The sequence below is a fragment of the Trachypithecus francoisi genome, unplaced genomic scaffold, assembly GCF_009764315.1.
Source record: "Trachypithecus francoisi isolate TF-2019V2 unplaced genomic scaffold, Tfra_2.0 Lachesis_group13, whole genome shotgun sequence".
NCBI classification, from domain to species: domain Eukaryota; kingdom Metazoa; phylum Chordata; class Mammalia; order Primates; family Cercopithecidae; genus Trachypithecus; species Trachypithecus francoisi.
Genome location: NW_022681458.1, coordinates 21733217 through 21755624, shown reverse-complemented (window position 1 = coordinate 21755624; position 22408 = coordinate 21733217). Strand labels below are relative to the sequence as shown.

Genomic DNA, 22408 nt, shown 5'->3' with positions numbered 1-22408 from the left:
CGTGAGCCACTGCGCCTGGCCGCTATTATGAATATTCCTGTACACATGTCTCTTGTGTACATATGTGTGCATTTCTCTAAGATAGTAGTTCTTGAACTGTGGTCTCTGGACCAGCAGTATCAGTATCATCTGAAAATTTCTTAGAAATGCAAATTCTTGGGTTCCAGAACTACTGAAGAAACAACTGTGAATGTGACTCTCTGACTTTAACAATCCCTCCAGGTGATTCTAATGCATGCTGAAATTTAAGAACCACTGTATACCTGGGAGTTAAATTGATGAGTCCTAATAAGTGTATGTTAAACTTTAATGGCTAATATAAAACTGTTTTCTAAATTAATTGTACCAATTGGCTGGCGTAGCCAATTGGTACAATTAATTTAGCCAATTGGTACAATTTGGGAGGCTTAAGTGATCCTCTCCCACTTAAGCCTCCCAAAGTGTTGGTATTACAGGTATAAGCCACTGCACCGGGCCAGTGTCAATGATTTTAGATCATTCTGATTTTCGAATATATGCATTCATCACTATACATTTCCCATTAAGCAATGTTTTTACTGCATCCCACAAATTGTGATAATTTGTATTTTCATTTTTGTTTAATTTTAAAATTTCTCTTGGGGTTGGGCACAGTGGCTCACATCTGTAATCCCAGCACTTTGGGAGGCTGAGGCGGGCAGATCGCTTGAGGTCAGGAGTTTGAGACCAGCCTGGCCAACATGGCAAAAACCCGTCTCTACTAAAAACACAAAACTTAATCAGGCATGGTGGCACATGCCTGTAATCCCAGCTACTCAGGTGGCTGAGGCATGAGAATTGCTTGAACCCAGGAGGCAAGACGAAGGTTGCAGTGAGCCAAGATTGTGCCACTGCACTCCAGCCTGGGTGACTGAGCAAGACTGTCTCAAAAAGATAAAAGTAAAAATAAAATGAAACAAAGTATCTCTTGAAACTTCTTTGACCCATGGGTTATTTAGAAGGGTGTTGTTTTTCAGATATTTGAGGATTTCAGATATTTAAGCTATCTTTTTGTTATTGACTTCTACTTTAATTCCATTGTGGCTGGAGAACATATTTTGTATAATTTCTATTCTTTTAAATTTGTAAAGGTGTGTTTTTATGGTGGTCTGTCTTGGTGAAAATTCCATGTGAGCTTGAGAAGACTATATTTTGGCTGGAAGCAGTGGTTCATGCTATAATCTCAGCAATTTGGAAGACTGAGGCAGGAGGAACACTTGAGGCCAGGAATTCAAGACCAGCCTGGGCAACATAGCTAGACCCCATCTTTACAAAAAAAAATTTAAAAATTAGCCAGGCATGGTGGCATACCTGATAGTCCTAGTTACTCAGGAGGCTGGGGCAGGAGGAGCTTTCAAGCCCAGGAGTTCAAGGCTATAGTGAGCTATGATCACACAACTGGACCCCAGCCTGGGTGACATAGTGAGACCCTGTCTCTAGAAGAAAAAGAATGTTATTTTGCAGTTTTGGGATGGTGTATTTTTTAAAATAAATTTATAGTTTTATTAAGACAAAAACAGTGTAGTATGAAGTTTACATTTAAACAAAGTTTACACAGAAATCTAACACATACTTAAAAGGACTTTACAATGTAGCTCTAGATGCAAGTCTAGATAATTATCAAGAACTGATGGATCTCATGACTCAAGACAGAGCATTTTGGGTACCAGTTACTTCTTAGGATTTCTTAAATTTGTGTGTGTGTGTGTGTGTTTTAAAGTGAACCACTGCCCAATATGAAAGTTTAATCTTCTCCTGAGACCACTGCTTTTGAAATCACTAAACTCTTGGATCAATTCAGTGACACTTGTGCTGTCAGTGACTGAACTCTGCCAACAATGGTTTCAGAGTTCAACGCTCAAAAAAGGGAATGGCTCCAAGAGTTCTCCCCACTAAAAATGGCTCCAAGAGTTTTCCCCACTAAGAGCATGGGCCCTTGTCTTTCCCTACTGCCTTATCTCCTCTACCACCCTCTTCTTCTTCCCTAACACCTCAGCCAGTGGCTTGGATGAACAAGCTGATATTTATAACTTCATTATTGGAAAAGAAAGGGTCTTCTAATTTCAGGAATTAGCACCACTGAGACAGAATAATCTGCTTGTATTGTATACTCTCCAATAAAAGACTGTCCCTCCTCATCAATTTCCATCTCCAAAATGGGAACTTTGGTAACTTATGAACTGGCTTAGTTCTTTGTGGGAACAGCAATAAGTTTAGGCAGGGAACACCTTGGCTAATAGGTTTCAGACATTCACAGCTTTTAAACAGTCTCTCACAGTCCTTATTTATGGTGCCAAGGACATTGTTTTTTAAGGTAAAATGTTCTGGACATAGAAGCAAATCATTAGTTGTCTGTTCTTTTCCATTGCTTCACCATTTCCCTATCAGGCCCCAAATGTTAACCAAAATGATGCTACCCATCTCCCTTTCTCCCCTCCCCATCCTTCCTCCCCCAAATAATACACCAGTAATAGCCAAAGACTACACACATGCTACGCTGTAAAAATGCAGAGTTAACACTATTGGGAAGAAGGCTGTGGGCTGTGAAGATGCTCAATGTAGATCTTCAATCTACAGTGATTTTTTTGCTCTCCCACACACCCAATTCTGCAAGTTTTGTCCTTCACAGAAGGCCATTTGCTTTTCTCAGCAAAGTGCAGAAAAGGTTGCCTTGAAACACTTATCCCCTTTCCCCTCCACTGGGATGGGTATGCAAACTATACAGCTTGAAACGGCTTTAAAGCACTTGGGCTGCTGCAGGGCACAGAAACTATACTGGGTCTTCAAAGGACATCTTCTCAAGCCACCTCTATGGTGTCAAGACAAGTAGAACTCCTTCCCTTGGGATGGTGTATTCTAAATGTCGACCAGTTCTGTTCAGATCATTTATAGCCTTATAGATTTTCTGCTTGCTTCATCTATTAATTACTGAGAGAGTGGTGTTGACATCTCCAACCATAAAACTGAATTTTTCTATCTCTCCTTTAAGTTTGATCAGTTTTTGCTACGTGTATTTTGGCATATTTAGTTCTTTTAAAGATTTTTTTTGTTTTTTTTTTTAAGATCAAGTCTCACTCTGTCACCCAGGCTGGAGGTCAGTGGCTCAATCTCGGCTCACTGCAACCTTCACCTCCCGGGTTCAAGCGATTCTCATGCCTTAGCCTCTTCAGTAGCTGGGACTACAGGTGTGAGCCACCACACCCAGCTAATTTTTGTTTTTGAATTTGTTTTTGTTTTTGGTTTTGAGATGGAGTTTCACTCTTGTTGCCCAGGCTGGAGTTTACTAATAATATAAAATAAATTTATTTTTTGTACATATGATATATATATATATATCTGTGGTTTCTGGTTTCCTGTCAAAAATTATAGTTTGGTCTTCGTATGTTTGAATATAGTGAGCTCAGATGTTTTATGTTGGAACCAATGTTTTTCACTGAAACCACTGTGAGTCTGTTTTTGTTATCTATTGTGCAGAGCATAGTATTTGGAAAATTATTTGTAGAAATAATTTAAGGTTTTGATAGATTTTCATTTATGTCTGCAGGTGCCTGAAAGCACTAGCAATCTAATATAACCTTACTCTAATTTCAGAGCCATACTGCAGACTAAGCAAGGGTTACTATTTTTGTATCTTTTTTTCTTCTTTTTTTGGAGACAGAGTTTTGCTCTTGTTGCCCAGGTTGGAGTGCAATGGCATGATCTCGGCTCACTGCAACCTCCGCCTCCCAGGTTCAAGTGATTCTTCTGCCTCAGCCTCCCAGAGTAGCTGGGATTACAGGCATGCACCACCATGCCCAGCTAATTTTCCTTTTTTATCTTTATGCTTGGAGTTTGTTTCTTGTTCCCAGGCCAAAACAGGGAGAAGTTTACTAGAATTCTTCCTTTCACAAGCCCTGGATTCTGACATCTACTCCTTTAGCTCCACAGGCTATTTAAATCAGTGTTTACTTCTTTTTCCGAGAAAGAGGGTCTCGCTCTGTCACCCAGGCTGAAGTGCAGTGGTGCAACCTTTGCTTACTGCAGGCTCGACCTTCCAGGCTCAATCAATGCTCCTGCCGCAGCCTCCGAAGTAGCTAAGACTACCAGTGCGTGCCGCCCCGCCCCACTAATTTTATTTTTTGTAAAGATGAGGTCTCACTGCATTGCCCAGGCTGGTCATCTACTTCCTTTTTGTTTTTTGTTTTTTTTTTTAAGACGGAGTCTTGCTCTGTCGGCCAGACTGGAGTGCAGTGGTGCGATCTCCGCTCACTTCAGGCTCCGCCTCCCGAGTTCACTCCATTCTCCTGCCTCAGCCTCCCAAGTAGCTGGGACTACAGGCGCCCGCCACAACGCCCGGCTAATTTTTTTGCATTTTTAGTAGAGACAGGGTTTCACCGTGTTAGTCAGGATGGTCTCGATCTCCTGACTTCGTGATCCACCCGCCTCGGCCTCCCAAAGTGCTGGGATTACAGGCGTGAGCCACCGCGCCCGGCCAATCTACTTCCTAAGAATGGAAAATTTCTGCAGCAATTTCTGCAATTCTCCATTGCAGAAAAAGCCTGTAATTTCTCCGTTGCAACATTGGGTCTACTACCTCTGGATTCTGTTCCTTTCTTGGATCTTGGTCTGTGTCAGTTTCTCCTCACTCTCTTGCTTGCTCCTTGATGGTTTAAAAAAGATTTTGGTAATTTTTCACCCACTTTTTTTTTTTTTTTTTAGGCAGAATTTCATTCACCCTGTTGCCCAGGCTGGAGTGCAGTGCTGTGATTTCAGCTCACTGCAGCCTTGGACTCCCAGGCTCAGGTAATTCTTACTTCAACTTCCCAAGTAGCTAGGACTACAGGCATGCACCACCATGCCCAGCTAATTTTTATATTTTTTTTGAAATGTGATTTTGCTATGTTTCCCAGGCTGGTCTCAAACTCCTGAGCTCAAGTGATCCACCTGCCTCATTCTCCCAAATTGCTGGGATTACAGGTGTAAGTCACCTTTCCTGGCCTGAGTTATCTTTTAACTCCAGCCATTGCTGCAGCCAGCAGCAGCATGCAGGCATCATCTGACACCACCTGCCTCACCTGCACTAAATATCTCTTGTTTTTGGTTTGAGTATGCTCTGCTACGACAGTATTAGGCACTCCTGGGAATCTGTTCAGTCATTCTCATCCATGAAAAACCTGGAAGTATGAGGAAATTAACCTCCCATAGGCCAACTCTTGATCCAATGGTGGATGGAAACTAGAAGATAAATAGTTTTCTTTCTGAAGGACAATTGTTGGGTATACATGATGCTTAAAGAGTCCCCAGAAGAACTGATTCCCAGTGGCTTACAACTCATTCTCTTTCACTGTTTTCATTCTCCCACTCTTTTTTTATTTTCTTTTTTTATTGCTATGCTTTATGTTGATCTTATGATATCTTCCCAAACTAAACAACCCCTATACAAGACCTTATTTCACAGTTTGACTTTGGAAGGAATCAGTCTAAGACAAGTTGTCTTCAGCGGAGGCCCGAGGAGTATGAGCTTGAGGTATTGACCTAGTGCATTATTACCAGAAGCAGAAATTGAGGAAAAAATAAATATAGGAGATATTACAACATGTGCTGACAGAAATGATCAGACATCCAAAGGGCTTGAGGTAATGACCTGGTGCATCATTACCAGAAGCAGAAATTCAGGAAAAAATAAATATAGAAGATATTACAGCATGTGTTGACAAAAATGATCAGACATCCAAAGAAAAGGTAATGAAATAGGAAAGAGACAGGAGGACACACTGTGGTGATGTCCTTAAATGAGCTCCCAGCTTTAACTCTTCAGAGTCAATCAATTTTCCTTCTCCAACGAATTCTCCAGATATTCCTTTTCTGTGAATGGCACTTTTATTCCCTCAGTCACAACATCTCTAAATTCAGGTAAGGCTCCTCTCTCAATAAAGCCTCGTCATCTGCACTAGTTTGCTAGGGCTGCTGTGACAAAGTACCATAGACTGGATGGCTTTAACAACAGACATTTATGGTCTCACAGCTCTGGAAGCTAGAAATCTGAAATCAGGCTGTTGCAGTGTTGATTCTCTCTGAGAGCTGTGAGGGAGAATCTGTTCCAGATCTCTCTCCTTGCCTTGTGGATGGTTTCCATTCTCTTTAACTTTTCACATCATCTTTGCTGTAGCTATGGCTGTCTTCAAATCCTGCCCCTGTCTTTTTTGAGATTGGGTCTCCCTATATTGCCTAGGATGGTCTCAAACTCCTGTGCTCAAGCGATTATCTCGACTCAGCCTTCTGAGTAGCTGGGACTACGAGCACTGGCCACTGTGTATTTCCCCTTTTTATAAGGACACCCATCACATTGAATTAGAGTCTGTCCTAATGACCTGATCTTAACTAACTACATCTGTAACAACCCTATTTCCAAATAACGTCACATTTGGAGGTGCTGGGATTCAGGACTTCAACATATGATTTTTTTGGGGGGGTGGACAGAATTCAACCCCTAACAGTTACCAAGGCTTATTAACTCATCCTTCAAAATATCTCTCATACGTGTCCTCCTTCTCTCCCATTCAGGTTGTGTGTGGCACACCCCCACCATTGCAACAGTCTTTCTAAAATGTTTCCACTTTCTCCTGTTCTCTAATCCATCCTTAAACAGAAATGTGAGGCTATGCTTAAGCACAACTTTCATCGTGTTCTCTTGCTCAAAGACATTTAGTGTCTCCTCACTACCTATCAGATACTACCCAAATCGGATAACCTGGTCCTCTGCAACAGGAACTGAACCTGCTTTCCTTTCTTTTTTTTTTTTTTTTTTTTTTGGTTGTTTTTTTTTTGAGACGGAGTCTGGCTCTGTCGCCCAGGCTGGAGTACAGTGGCCGGATCTCAGCTCACTGCAAGCTCCGCCTCCCGGGTTTACGCCATTCTCCTGCCTCAGCCTCCCGAGTAGCTGGGACTACAGGCGCCCGCCACCTCGCCCGGCTAGTTTTTTGTAATTTTTAGTAGAGACGGGGTTTCACCGTGTTAGCCAGGATGGTCTCGATCTCCTGACCTTGTGATCCGCCCGTCTCGGCCTCCCAAAGTGCTGGGATTACAGGCTTGAGCCACCGCGCCCGGCCGAACCTGCTTTCCTTTCTAAAAACTCCCATCTTTCCTACCCATTCACCATGTCCCAGAATTATCAGATTATTTAATGTCCCTTATAGATTTTTCCTTTCCAACCTCTGCAACTTTGCTCTGGGCATGGGGGTGATGTTAGGAGGGTCAGAGAATGGACCACAGAGGAGAATTTAGATTTTTCAGATAAGATTGACAATGTGTGCTGGGGATGGGGCACTTATATGCAGAGGGAACTGCGGATACAAGGGCCCAGAAGCATAAACCAGCTGGGCATGTTTGGGGAAATGCAAATAGGGCTGAATTGCTGGCGCATGTAGGACGGCAGAATGGGGGAAACACCGCAGCGTTGAAGAGGTTGGTGAGACAAGAACTTGAATGCTCTCTGGGCCGGATAAATTGCTTAGATTCTTCCCTATACCCAGGCAGTTAGTCAATGATTTATAACCAAATCCATGGCAGTGGATACTCTGACTTGTTCACAACTGTATCCCCAGGGCCTAGAAGAGTGTCTGGCATATAGTAGACTTGGTCTGGGTGAACCTAAGAGCACAGTGAGACAAGAACTTGGGCTGGGCATGTTGACTCATGCTGGTAATCCCAGCACTTTGGGAGGCCAAAGCAGGAGGATTCCTTGAGCTCAGGAGTTTGGGACCAGCCTGGGGAACATAGTGAGACCTTGTCTCTACTAAAAACCAAAAAAATTAGCCAGGCGTGGTGGTGAGCATCTGCAGTATCAGCTAGTCAGGCTCAAGTGAGGTGGAAGAATTGGATTCTTCCAATTTTTCACAGCAGCCTTAGTCTCTCGGGCTCAAGTGAGGTGGAAGAATCCCGAGAGACAGGCTGCTGTGAGCTATGATTGCACTACTGTACTCCAGCCTGGGTGACAGAGCGAGATCTGGGTCTCAAAAATAAATAAATAAATAAATAAATAAGAATTTGGGTGCAGGTAGTTCATGTGGGAGATGATTCCAGAAATCACAGATGAGGGACAGGGAAAGTAAGCCACAGAAGGAAGAAAAGCCAATAATATTAAGTGCGTTGCTGAACAGGTTACCACTGTGGGCGACTAGGCTGACTCTCACTAGGGACCCTCTGAAGAATCATATTGAACATTCCTCAGAATAGTCCACTAAGGGCTGGTGGAATCTGGGATATTTTTGCACTAAATTTGGTCCTTAACTGGTTGAGAGTTGCCTCTAGGGGCATTATATCCCAGGTGCTTCAGGGCTGCCTGGGGCACAGGTGGGCAGTCCCTTGGCATTCCAGAAAGCCTGCAGGATGAAAAGCAGAATCCCACGGCATGAAGTGGGAAGGTTGACAGGTTCAAGAACTGTTCACCTGCAGCTGCAGGCAAATGGAGATGCAGGCCAAGAGATATGGGGTAGGGTGTCCACTGCATTCACTCCCTGTAGACACCTGAATGATGCTATGTTATATGTGGCTTACTTTCTTGACTTTTTTTTTTTTAAACAGCCTCACTCTGTCACCCAGACTGGAGTACAGTAGCACAGTGATGGCTCACTGCAGCCTCGACCTCCTGGGCTCAAGTGATCCTCCCACCTCAGCCTCCCAGGTAGCTGGAACTACAGCTGCACACCACCATGCCCAGCTAATTTTTGAATTTTTGTGAAGATGGAGTTTTGCCATGTTGCCCAGGCTGGTCTCAAACTATTGGGCTCAAGTGATCTGCCTGCCCCGGTCTCCCAAAGTGCTGGGACTACAGGAATGAGCCACCACACCCCACCCTGACTACTCTTAAAGGTCTTTGAGGGCAGGAACCAAATATGTGACTCAGCATAAAGGCCAGGCACGGTGAAGCATATGATTACATACATGTTTGAAAATGAATTGAGAAAGAAAGGTGTAAGAAGGAAAGATGGATGAGTGGCAGGGGTTAACTGATTTGATGAGAACTAGGTACAAATGAGTATGACTGGTCTAACGTTGGATTTAGCTACGTCCTTGAACACAACAAGAAGGGAAAGGGCAACCACAGTAGCATGACTGAGAATCTGGATCATTAAGAACTAGTCATGTAGTTTCTCTGGGTTATTTAAATGGGGAAGCTGTGGTGTGGCCAAGTTCCAATTCCTTAGAGAAACCCAGTGTTTTCTTTCTGTTGTTGTTGTTGTTTATTTGAGATGGAGTCTCACTCTGTCGCCCAGGCTGGAGTGCAGTAGTGCGATCTTGGCTCACTGCAAGTCCGCTTCCCAGGTTCAAGCAATTCTCCTACCTCAGCCTCCTGAGTAGTGTGCCACCATGCCCGGCTAATTTTTGTGTTTGTTTGTTTGTTTATTTATTTATGATGGAATCTTGCTCTGTTGCCCAGGCTGGAGTGCAGGGGCATGATCTCAGCTCACTGCAACCTCCACCTCCTGGGTTCAAGTGATTCTCCTGCCTCAGCCTCCCAAGTAGTTGGGATAACAGGTGTGCACCACTACGCCCAGCTAATTTTTATATTTTTAGTAGAGATGATATTTCACCATGTTGACCAGACTGGTCTGGAACTCCTGAACTCAGGTGATCCCCCTGCCTTGCCTCCCAAAGTGTGGGATTACAGGCGTGAGCCACCGTGCCCAGCCTAATTTTTGTATTTTTAGTAGAGATGGGGTCTCACTATGTTGGCCAGGCTGGTCTCAAGCTCCTGACCTCAAATGATCCACCCGCCTTGGCCTCCCAAAGTGCTGGGATGGATTACAGGTGTAAGCCACTATGCCTGGCCAAGAAACCCAGTCTTGATACCTGCCCATTTGGTTACACCTGTGAGCCTCCAATGTGTGTGGAAGTGCTTCAAGACATATAAAGCTCTGCAAATAGGACATTCTAGTGTTTGGTTGTTGGCTGAGCATGGGTGGCGAGATTACCAACTGCCTTTTAAGATTTTAATCTACCAGGAGCAAACTGGCAAGAACAATCAGAATATCCAATGTGTGTACACTCTGACCTCAGCACTGATCTGTTGGTACTTGTAGAGAGGATGGGTGGGAAAGCCTAGCAGGGGCTATAATGCTGGAGGTGGGGACCCTCAAAAAACAGCAGGGGCCAGGCCTGTCTGGCATAAGGGGTAAAATAAATGAATATGGAGTCCACCTCCCCATAATGTGAAAGGATGAGTAACTAGACCACACAATGTGGCTGGGGGTCAGGGGGCTGCCATTCCAGCTGTGGTCTCACTCACACTTTCCCTACTCCAGGAATTATCAGTGGAAGGAAAACAAGACAGAAATCAGCCTTCCATCAGTCAAGAGTTGTTCTCCCCTCATCCCCACCCTATGTTTTCATCCCACCTCCCTCCCTTTGGAGGCTCTGGCCAAGTTCAACCCCCACCCATTTTGCCTCAAGACACGCTCACAGACAGTGTTTGCTTGAGAGTCTACTTTAATGATTCAGATCTGGGTCATCCAAGAACTGCCAGTTCTGAAGGTCAGTGGTAAGGGTGCTGGGGCAGGGAGGCTCCACATGAGGTCTCAATCAGCCACAAGGTTGCGGCCCACTCTGGACTTTCTCTGGAAATGGTCCAGAGAAGTCCTAAAATGAGAAGAAACAAGGGATCTAGAGTCAGGATGTGAGATGGTGGCTCCTCCCTCATCTGCCCTCCTTCCACAACTACTGTAGTAACAGCCTGATTTGAGTAACCCTTCAGCATGGTGACAGCTCACCGACTGAGAGCCTGTACCCTTGGATCTCACACGTAGCCCCATCTCTCCATGGTTTGCCCTTAAGCTCAGGTCTGGAGAAGAATGGCAGCTCCTTGTTTGTGTTATTCCTGGGAGTACCAGGGCAACCAGTCCCCCACAGGTAGGTCTCTGTCACTTCTGTCACTGAGCTCTGATTATGTTGCCCCAGCAACCAATCCAGGCTTAGGAAGCCCAGCTGCCACATATGGAAGTAGGAATCTGTTTCCTTGGAGAGTATGAGGAGCTGGAACCCCCTGTGGTGCAGGTTGCCTTTAGATGGAGGGTGGAACAAGCCAGGGGTGCCCTGCTTCACTGCCACCACCCAAATCCAAGCCACCTCGGTCTCCCTGGACCAGGATGAGCCTCTCCTTATAGACTTCTCAGTTTTCACTCTTGCTGTCCTTACAGTTCATTCCTCAACATCACTAGGGAGGCCTTTTAAAATCATATCACATTGTGACATTCCTTTCCTTAAAATTTCCCAGTTAAATACCCACTGCACTTAGAACAAAATCCAAACCTTTTGCTATGATCTGTGAGCCCCTGTGTGGTCAGTCCTGGGCCTAATTCTCCACCTTCATCTTCTGCCACTGACTTTTCTGTCCATTCTTTAACATGCCATGGTATGGGTGTCTCAGGACATTTGCAGTGGCAATGCTGTCTGCCTAAGATGCCCTTCCTTTACATCTTCCTCTGGTTGCCACCTTCTTATAAGTTAGGGCTTAGTCCAAAAAAAAAAAAAAAACAAAAACCACACAAAAAAACAAAAAACAAAAAACTCTTTTTTCAATGTGGAGGAGTCTGATGTTTGGAATGACCCAATCCCACTGCAGTTCTTGAGAGGAAGGGCAGGGACTGTGCAGGGGAAAGAGCTGGAAATCAGGAGACCTGGGTCCAGTCTTGGCTCTGCCACAACCCATCGTGTGGCCTTGAGTACGTCCCATGGCCTGGGCCTCAATTTCTCATCTATAAAGATGGATGGGAGTACTAGATGGGCGGTTTCCATTCTGGATTCTGAAGAGTTCAAAGATCCCAAGGAGATGTCTCAGAGCCTTGCCTGGGTCTCTTGCCCAGGCCATAGAGTAGAGCAAGGGGGAGGCTGAATGTGAGGGTCTCTGAGCTGCACTTCCCATTCATCAAGGGAGTGTTGCTATCACTTGCTATATACAAAGGCATATATGGCAAAAAGGAAGACCTTCAATTTTGAAAACTCTGCAGTTTCAATGCCTATTTTAAACTCTCAATGCCTATTTTAAACTCAATGCCTATGCATGATCTTATAGATAATTTCTTCCTTAGAGGCTCCCAGCGCCTGCATCATGTCCAGCCCCCCATATGAACGCCTATAGGAAGTCTGAGAGATACAGGAAATTAGGGGTACCTTTGATTAGGAATGGAAAAATCTTTCCTTCAGCTGTCTGCCCTCACCCCAATGCCCATTCCCTTCTTTCTATCTGCCTCCCTCATTTAAACAGGTCCAACCTCCCGAGAAAAAGTGAGCCCCTTACCTTGACAGGGTTGGCCACCTCTTGTTTCAGGACCTTAGAAACCACTTTGGAGGTAAAGCACTGATCCCTGTTCACCTTGGCCAGGGGACTCTGTGAGGAGGGAAACCAGGAGTCGAGAAGGAGGCAGAAAAGGGTCAGAGGGCCCCACAGGAAAAGCAATTGGATACAAAGTCAGGGATTCACAATTCTTTTTTTTTTTTTTTTGAGAGGGAGTCTCGCTCTGTCCCCCTGGCTGGAGTGCAGTGGCGCTATCTTGGCTCACTGCAAGCTCCGCCTCCTGGGTTCACGCCATTCTCCTGCCTCAGCCTCCCGAGTAGCTGGGACTACAGGCGCCCTCCACCGCGCCCGGCTAATTTTTTGTATTTTTAGGAGAGATGGGGTTTCACCGTGGTCTCAATCTCCTGACCTTGTGATCCGCCCGCCTCGGCCTCCCAAAGTGCTGAGATTACAGGCGTGAGCCACCGCACCCGGCAAGGGATTCACAATTCTTGAGAAGATACATGAGACTCACTGTGGCGAATAGGAGTCGAAGTTTCTCCTCTTGCTTGCTTCTAGAAGAGATAGGGAATGACACACTGGACCTAGGCTTGCCACACCCACCTCCCCTCCCTTTGCAGGTGTCACTAATGGATCATGAAATTGTTCTCTGCTGATTCCAAACAGGACCTCTGAATTATTCTCCTCACAGTGCTCCTGGAAACTTCTACTCGCAGTTTTAGCACACATTCCTTCCCTGTTCCATCTGTCTGCCAGAATGCTTGGAATGACCACAGGTCTCACACACCTCACCCCCGCGGTTTTAGTGGGGAAAACTGCCTTGCCATCCTTCAGGCATGGATCTTGGGGATGCAGTCTGCTGGTGTGCTCCATCTTTTGGATCATGGCATCCTGGGTGATATCATCCTTCCAGAACAGACCTGCAGGATGAAAAGATGGGGTGAGTTGACACCTGGGACACTCAGATCCACTCCAGGGATCAGATCAACCTTTCCCTCAAGTACACATTAGATTACATTTTACAGAAAGAATTAAACAAGATGATGTATTAAAGTTGCTTAGCATAGTGCCTAGCATATAATATTCAAATTAGGATTATGATGACAGTCTCTTTGCTGGTTCATTTGATGCTATTGTGAGGATTAAATGAGGTTAGGAATGTAAAGAGTGCTTAGAAAATGCCAAGGCAGGCCGGGCGCGGTGGCTCAAGCCTGTAATCCCAGCACTTTGGGAGGCCGAGACGGGCGGATCACGAGGTCAGGAGATCAAGACCATCCTGGCTAATATGGTGAAACCCCATCTCTACTAAAAATACAAAAAACTAGCCGGGCGAGGTGGCGGGCGCCTGTAGTCCCAGCTACTCGGGAGGCTGAGGCAGGAGAATGGCGTGAACCCAGGAGGCGGAGCTTGCAGTGAGCTGAGATCCGGCCACTGCACTCCAGCCTGGGCGACAGAGCGAGACTCCGTCTCAAAAAAAAAAAAAAAAAGAAAATGCCAAGGCAGTGATTATCAAACTTTAGTGTGTGCATCAGAATCTCCTGCAAGGTCTGTTAAAATGTGGACTGCTGTTTCCCACCCCTAGGGCTTCTGATGCAGTAGGTCTGTGCTGAAGTTCAAAAATTCACATTTCTAACAAGTTTCCTGGTGAAGCTGCCAGTCCAGGGGTGCACTTTGAGAACTACTGCTCTAAGGCACTATGCACATATTAGGCATTAGCAGTGGCAATAAGAACTCAAGGAAGATTTCCTATCTGACTCTCTCCTCCCCAACATTCATGAAACTCTGCTCCAAAACAGGGTCAGCCACAAGTTGCCAGTGAACTCTCCACTCCCTTTCATTCCTTCCATCTGTTTGTCATACAATTTCCTACTCAGAGGCTAAAGTGGGTGAGTGTTTTCCTGGCTGAAAACTTGAGGAGTCCTGGCTTTGGGAAAGCTCATATAGTACCGGGGTTGAGGGGAGACTAATCTCAAGGAGTTGGATGCTGGCCTTTTTCAGGTGTTTTTTCCCCTAGAAGCCTCTACTGGGCTCTTCCAGGATGTTCTAGTGCAAATAGTCCACCCATCCAGATCCCACCCCTACTCCTGTCTCATCCCCATGGGGGTAAATGTGACAAGAAAGTTTTAAGTAGAGATATTTGGGGAACAGAAAGCCTGTCCTCAGGTCAGATAGCCCCTCTTCCCCCCTCCCCATATCTAACCAGGTCCCAACCTCTGTTCTCCAGCTTTTACTTACCTTGGAGTAAAATCTGCTGGAACACAACCTGTAAATGCTGGAAGACTGGGGTGGCAAATCCTTGGAGGGGCCAAAGCTGCCCTACTCCTACTTGGTCCTGACCATCTAAGGGCAAAATAGTGGTGTCAGCAAGGAACCTGGCCAGAAGCCCTCCACATCTCAGTTGAAGAGAAGCAGGTTCCTTGTACTGTTGCTCTTGGACCCCTGACCTCTGTTCCCCCTACCAGCACCTTTGCCTGCTTCAAGTCTTCCTTCTTTAATTTTTCCCTTCCTCCATCACCACTTGCCATATTCTTCAGCCCCCGGGCCTTGTTCACTCTTGGTACCAACTTACAGATTAGAACCAAACTTACAGGCAAAGGTAGAAGTTCAGGTGAGCAGAGGCTCAGAAAGCTAAGCACATGGGAAAGGTAATCAGGTGGGTAGGTGGGGTATGGGGAAACAGGTAAGCTTCATCTTAGGGAAGTCATTGAAGTCTGGAAGTGTTAGGGAGGAGGCCTGGAATCATTAGAAAGAAAAAGTATTGATTTGTTTATGGTTTGAGGGTCTGGATCTTTTTCCTGAAACCCACAGTTTGCCCAGTTGTGCATGGGGGAAGGACAGGGGTTGGGAAAGAGAACCCCTAATGCTATGCACACCTTCCTTCTTCCAGATAAGTGAGATGGGGCTGGAGGACAGTCTGTTTTTTGCTATAGTGTAGTTACCATGAGCCATTCTGGACAGGTCTTTAAAAAAGGGAATTTTCCTACCCAATCAAGTGGATGTCTAATAATTTCCTGGGGGTGAGCGTGACAAGAAAGTTTTAAGTAGGCCGGGCGCGGTGGCTCAAGCCTGTAATCCCAGCACTTTGGGAGGCCGAGACGGGCGGATCACGAGGTCAGAAAATCGAGACCATCCTGGCTAACACGGTGAAACCCCGTCTCTACTAAAAACTACAAAAAACTAGCCGGGCGAGGTGGCGGCGCCTGTAGTCCCAGCTACCCGGGAGGCTGAGGCAGGAGAATGGCGTGAACCCGGGAGGCGGAGCTTGCAGTGAGCTGAGATCCCGCCACAGCACTCCAGCCTGGGTGACAGAGCGAGACTCCGTCTCAAAAAAAAAAAAAAAAAAAAAAAAAAAAAAAAAGAAAGTTTTAAGTTGAGACATTTGGGGATGAGAAAGCCTCCTTAAGGAAGGAGTGGAACCCCCAACACCCTGAGGAGAAGGAAAAGAGTTTCGGGAAGGGGAGCTGGTTCTCTGAGGCAGCGTTCACAGACTGGTGGGAAGGAGTGGTGACCCGCACGGGCTCGGCCTGGACCCGGAGCGCGCCTGGCGCTGTCCGTGGGGCTGAAAGGTGGGGAAGCCGGCGTGGCGGCGCCTTGTGGGCGGAATGTGGGCGAGGCATCTCCGCAAGGCTTGGCAGTCCTTCCCCACGGCCCTCATCCTCTCATTGCCACCAGGCCTCCCCTCACAGTTGGTCCCGAATCCGCTGCATTGGCCTCTAAGCCCAAAAATCCGGCAGGGAGAAGGGGCGACACACTAGGTGTTTGCGCTCTCTTCCCCGCGCACTCTGCGCAGGAATTCTCGAGTTTGCGCAGTCGGGCGCGTGAGTCAGCGCGGGGTCTACCAGGGTTGGTGCGGGGGAGGGGGAGAAGGATGGTCCCATACCCGCTCCATCCTGCTTTCGCTCAGCCTAGCGGTCCCCTTATTGGAAATCGGATCATAGCACGAGGAAGCCCTGGCTCGTCTCCCGGCCCAGCCTTCTCCCTGGAGCCAAGACCCCGATACCCGCAGCCCTGGTCATCTCTTTTCTGGCCTTTCTTGCTTCTCCTGTGGCCACATAGGCCAGTTTTACCTCTCTCTGTCCATTTGTCTTTCCGACTTCTTTTCCAAATCCCCAATTTTCCCCTGAACCCCCTTCTCGTGGGTCCAGACCCCATATGCCCAGCCAATCCCAAGCCTATGCCTCTTTCCGCGAGATGCTCTCTACCCTTTTCTCTTCTCACGTCCTTAAGCACATTATTTTACTTCCGAGTTTCCTAGCCTTGAGGCCCCCTTCAGACCCCCACTTCTCAGGATCGCTCTCTGGGCCCTGCCCGCTCCCCCCAGGATTCCTCCTGACCGTGGACACTAATGTCGCTGCAGCCCCCTGGGCAGCTGTTCAGCAGCAGGAAGCAGACAAGCGGCCGGAGCCCCTCGGAGCCCCCAGTCCACAGTGGGTGCTGCATCCTCCCAGGCTCGGCGTGCTCACTCCGCGGCCAAGTCTCAGTGAAGGTAGCGGCCGTGGCCGAGGGGCTGAGAGGGACCGAAGCTTCCCACCAGTCCGCGACGCGGAATCTGTTTAACCCTCCTCGGCAGTTCAGCCAATCGCGAGCGGGCCCTGCCCCTGCAGTCGCCTCCCTAGCTCCTTCCCCTACTGCCTCCCCACTCTCACCTCTTGGAATTCCTGACCCAGCTCCTTTTGGGCATTAGCTGGATCTCAAGAACCACCGCCTGTACTCCCAGTCCTAAGGTTGGAGAAACTGGTGGCGTGTAAGATACAGGTGCTAATTGTACCTACTCAGGTTTGTTGTGAGAATTAAATATGAACAGCGATGGAACAGTAGGCTCTCAAGGAATTTAGTTTGTTTTATTATCCTTGACACTGTCTTTACTCTGACCCGTTTAAAAACCTTTAGAAATCATATAGGTTCGATCTGCAATATATATATATATATATATATATATATATGGCACATCCATCTGCTGTACTCCACATCCACTGCCATCGCCCTGGTCCAAACCACTGTACACTATAGGTTTTTTTTTTTTTTTTTGAGACAGAGTCTTGCAATTTCAGATCACCACAACCTCTGCTCGACCTCTGCTCAACCTCAGGCTCAAATGATCCTCTCACCTCAACCTCCAGAGTAGCTGGGACTATAAGTGTGCACTACCATGCCCAGCCAATTTATTTACTTATTTATTTATTTATTTATTTATTTATTTATAGAGACAGAGTTTTTCCATGTTTCCCAGGCTGGTCTCAAACTCCTAGGCTCAAGCAATCCTCCCATGTTGGCATTACTGGCATGAGCCACCATGCAAGGCCTTGGACACTGCACTCTTTAAAATTGAGCTGTTGTAATAACTAACTAGCTAACTGAACTCTTGTTTTCACTTTTGTGTACTTACAAGCTAGTTTTTGAGCTTTCTAACTCCTAGACTGGCATTAAAAATTTTTTTTTTCATTAAGCTTAAAACATTTGTTAAACTGGGCTTGGTGGCTCATGCTTGCAATCCCAGCACTTTGGGAGGTCGAGATAGTGGATTATTTAAACCTAAGAGTTTGTGTACTGAACATTTGGGGTTGATACATTACAAAGGATTTTACAATACAATACAAAGAAATTATATTATTATCTTTAAAGGGTAATAGTTTGAGTTTGTTCTGGCAGGCAATTAAATTTTTGGCAAAAAGTCTTGATCCTGTGGCAGTCTGGTTAGGGAAGGATTACTTCATCCTATTCTCAATTCTAGGCCATATCTCTTAGTCCTGGGATATGGTACTTATGGCTAAGGTGTGGTCCTTTTGGATTTCAATGAAACCCAAAGTCATTTACCAAAACTCTCTATTTTATGGGTCCTGAACTCCAAACTTGGTCACCCTAACACTGTGACAGCTGCCAAAATCTCTGTTCAGATATTTGACTTTCTCACTAGGTTCCTTGAAATCTCACCCTGCACAAGTGCCATTTAGAAGATAGCTAAGGATTTGAGGGGAGTTGGTATGCAGATTTTGAGTTCCTCTCTGTGTAATTTACTCATTTTCTAAATTTCCTCCTCAATTTCCAGCTGCTCTGGCATCTCTATACTCCAAAATCTGCTTCCTCAGTTAGTAAGACTGCCACTTGCTGACAGAGCTGTTTCCCTGTGTACTGCAGTGAACTCTGAAGTATCTTCAGAGAAAAAGCCTATACATGTAGAAGTCACTTGGTGGACTTCCTTTTTTTGAGGATGATACTCCCTGTAGGTTTCTAACTGTTGATCAGTCTCCATACTTTCATACAGTTATTTTTATTATTTTGCCTAGAGTATATATTCAATGTTAGTAGGAGGGTCTGACACAAGTTTCTGTCTTGTCATGCCAGAAGCTAGAGGTTTATCTGGTTATCACTGATTATGTACTGGACATATTATTTTAAAATAAATTTACAGCAATAATTTGAAGCCTAAGAACAAATGAATGTGAATCTGCTTTGTGAAATATAATGCTCATGGAAAAAGGGAAATATTGGTCTTTGGGTGGGCCGAGCAAAGGTGAGTGTGCTCCTCTTGGTATTTTAAGATTTTAAACCACCAGGAGAATGGCTATCAAAATGATAAATGTACAGGAGCATTGACGCTACTCTTCTTTTTACTGTTCATTGGAGGGGTGAGAGTAATACCCTTAGAAGACTTAGGTTCTCAGGCCTATTGAACCAGGGGTTCATAGGAAGGAGCTTTCTTTCCCAAGAAGAAAGAACGACTACCATAAAGTGTAGCTGGGGAGAGTGAGCGAAGGAAGATTGTAATTCAGCTGTGGTCCTACCCTGCCTTACATTCATGTTACAAATGATATCTGGAAGGAGAAGGAGATCAGAAGCCCAGGCTCCATGTGTACTAAGGAGTTTTACTGTTCCAATCCCTGCCCCAAATGTCCCCTCTGTTCTGGTTTTACATATTTTACTTCAGAAGCTCTAGCTGGGGCCCACTGTCTTACCTCCAGACAAGCCTGCTTAAAGAATTTTCATGAAAACCCACTTTAAAAAATCCAGTAGCAAGTTGTCCTAGAACTGCCTCTCTGCAGGGTAATGGGGCTGGGAGAGGAGGAAGGCCTCCCAATCTGTGACAGAGTTTTGCTCAGAGAAGGAAACAGTTCAAAGAAGCTCTAAAATGGGAGGAAAATGGGATTTGGAATTTGTGTGTATATATGCTAGGGGCTCCTCCTCCACAATATAAGCTCCCCTCACCCCACTGTATAAGAGCCTCTAGTAGCAGTCTTGACTTGGGCAAGTCTTTAAGAACGGTGACTCAGCAACCACCTAAGAGCTAGCTTCCCCTTGGCTCCACTGTCATGATCTTCTATCCCTCCCTGATTTTTCCTTAGGTACAGAGCTAGTCAAGGACCCTGAGCCTGCAAAAGAAAGGCAGATTCTTGTTTGCATAATTAGTAGCACCATGGCAACCAGTTCTTATTGTGAGGATCAGTCATTTAGTGCTGATGATGCCACTCCAGTGACCAATCCAGGTAGGAGAAGTGTAGCTGCCATGGTGACAGGAGTCTAGAAGCAATTTCCTTGGAAGCATAAGGATCTAGAGCCCCCTGAAGTTCAGGCTGCCTGTGGGGGTAGTGCAGGGCCAGATGGAGGTGCTCAGCCCCACTGTGATTGCCTTGTCCAGGTCACCACAGTCCTTCTTGGACCAAGACAACACTTCCTAAGTGATCTATTGATTCCACTCTTTCTCCTATCATACATTCTCAAATAGCCTTTTAAAATTGTATATCACATCATTCTATTTCCTTCCTTAAAATCCCCAGTGATTTTTCCTCTGTACTTTGCATAAGATCTAGACGCTCTACTGTTGCCTACAAAGCTCTGTCTAGGCAGTTTTGGGCTTATTTCTCTAGTCCCATCTCCTGTCACTGGTTGTTCTGTTTGTTCTTCCAATGTGCCATTTGAGAAATGAAAAAATATAATAACCAAAATAAAAACTCACTGGATGAGCTCCACGCAGGATAGAAATGACAGAAGAGTCAGTCAACTTGAAGATGGGTCAACAGAAATAATCCAGTCAGAACAAGAGAGAGAAAAAACACTGGGGAAAAAAAAGTTAACAGAATTTCAGAGACCTGTGGGACAATATCAAAAGTCCAAAATCAATGTCATTGGAATTCCAAATTGAGAGGAGAAAGTGTAGTACACACAAAAAATCTGAAGAAATAATGGCTGAAAAATTCCCAAATGTGTCAAAAGACGTAAGCCTAAAGATTCAAGAAGCTTAATGAATGCCAAATAGAATAAACTCAAATAATTCTATATACTCTGACACATTATAATCAAAATTCTAAAAACTGAAACAAAGAAAAAATCTTAACACACGACTAAAGAACAATGGGATTCAGAAAACTGAATTTTTCATTATAAACCATGGGGGCCAGAAGGAAGTGAAATAACATCTTTAAAGTTGTGAGGGAAATAAGCTGTCAACCAAGGATTCTATACCCAGTAAAAATATATTTTAAGAATGAAGGTGAAATAAGGATATTCTCAGATGAAGAAAAACTAAGATAATTAATTGCTAGTAGAAACATCAGGAATGAAGAATAGAAATGACAAGTGTCTGAATAAATATCATAGACTATTCTTCCCCTTGTGAGTTATTTAAAATATATTTGGTTAAAAGCAAAAATTCCAGCCTGGGCAACATGGCAAAACCCTGTCTCTACAAAAAAAAAAAAAAAAAAAAAAAAATTAGCCAACCATGGGGCACACACACATAGTCCTACTTACTCAGGAGGCTGAGGAAGGAGGATTATCTGAGCCCGGAGAGGTCAGGGCTGCAGTGAGCCATGATTGCACTACTGCATTCCAGCCTAGGCAACAGAGTGAGACCCTGTCTCAATCAATCAATCAATCAATCAATCAATAAAATAAGGTTGGGCACAGTGGCTCACACCTGTAATCCCAGTACTTTGAGAGGCTGAAGTAGGAGAATCACTTGAGCTCAGGAGTTGGAGACTAGCCTGGGTGACATAGCAAGACGTCGTCTCTACTAAAAATTAAAAAAATTCTAGCCTGGAAACATGGCGAAACCCTCTCTCTACAAAAAAAATACAAAAATTAGCTGGGTGTGGTGGTGTGTGCCTGTAGTCCCAGCTACTTGGGAGGCTGAGGCAGGAGGATTGCTTGAGCCCGGGCGGTGGAGGTTACAGTGAGCTGAGATCATGCCATTGTACTCCAACGTGGGTGACAGAGTGAGATGCTCCCTTAAAAAAAAAAAAATTCACTGGGTCTGGCTGGGTCTGATGGAACAGTATGCCTGTAGTCTTAGCTACCCAGAATGCTGAGGCAGGAAGATCACTTGAGTCCAGGAGATAGAGATTGCAGTGGGCTACGATCACACTACTGCACTCCAGCCTGGGCAACCTGTCAAAAATAAAAAAGCAAAAATTATAACATTGATAGAATTTTCAATGTATGTAAATGTAATTGATTCTAATAGACGATTACAGCATAAATGGGCAAGGTAAAGAGATCTGTATCCTGGTAAGATTTCTATATTACACTTAAAGTGGTAAAATAGTGATTAAAAGTAGACTTGGAAAAATTAAGTATGTATACTGTAATCCCCAAAGCATCCACTGAAAAAATTAAACAAAGAAATATAGTAAAAAATTGTAACAGATACATTAAAATAGAATATTTAAAAGTATTCCAATAATCTAAGGAAGGAATGGGGAGGAAAGGAACAACACAATGAAAAAGAGGAAACAAACAGAAAAGAAACAATAAAATGGTAGATGTAAATCCAAAGATACCAATAATTGTACACTGTCTAAACATATAGATTACAAGACAGAAACGACCAGAATGGCTTTAAAAAATAACCCAACAACATGTTATCTACAAGAAACACACTTTAAATAAAACTATGTAGATAGGTTAAAAGTAAACAAATGAGAAAAAGTATGATGAATCAAATAAAAATTGGAGTGGCTATATTAATATTAGATTAATTGACTTCAGCACAAAGAAAAATACCAGGGATAAAGAGGAACATTACATAATGATAAAAGGGTCAGCTCATCAAGAAGACATAGAACGCTTGATGTGTATGTACCTAACACCAGAGCCTCAAAATACATGATGCAAAAATGAACAATT

At 44.9% G+C, this 22408-nt stretch overlaps 1 protein-coding gene across 2 annotated transcripts; it reads right to left on the bottom strand.

Moving 5' to 3' along the window:
- Nucleotides 1-10477: 10477 nt before the first annotated feature.
- Nucleotides 10478-16830, bottom strand: RESP18 (regulated endocrine specific protein 18). Of its 2 annotated transcripts, none has more exons than XM_033232090.1 (6): nucleotides 16624-16830; nucleotides 14525-14629; nucleotides 13077-13209; nucleotides 12804-12843; nucleotides 12293-12382; nucleotides 10478-10635 (listed from the first exon to the last, which is right to left on the bottom strand). In XM_033232090.1, exons 1-6 carry the CDS (start codon nucleotides 16727-16729, stop codon nucleotides 10579-10581), a joined length of 531 nt encoding a protein of 176 aa, XP_033087981.1. In that variant the 5' UTR covers nucleotides 16730-16830; the 3' UTR covers nucleotides 10478-10578. The 2 variants fall into 2 exon arrangements, with proteins under 2 accessions (XP_033087981.1, XP_033087982.1); XM_033232091.1 differs by lacking the exon at nucleotides 10478-10635 and adding an exon at nucleotides 10642-12138.
- Nucleotides 16831-22408: the final 5578 nt, after the last annotated feature.

What these genes read in the sequence shown, in the direction of transcription:
- RESP18 (XM_033232091.1), bottom strand. Translation starts at nt 16,729, where the DNA reads ATGCAGCACCCACTGTGGACTGGGGGCTCCGAGGGGCTCCGGCCGCTT. An exon ending in CCAGCAGATTTTACTCCAAG is followed by an intron (nt 13,210 to 14,524) that starts GTAAGTAAAAGC and finishes TTCATCCTGCAG; the next exon opens with GTCTGTTCTGGAAGGATGAT. An exon ending in ACTAAAACCGCGGGGGTGAG is followed by an intron (nt 12,844 to 13,076) that starts GTGTGTGAGACC and finishes TATCTCTTCTAG; the next exon opens with AAGCAAGCAAGAGGAGAAAC.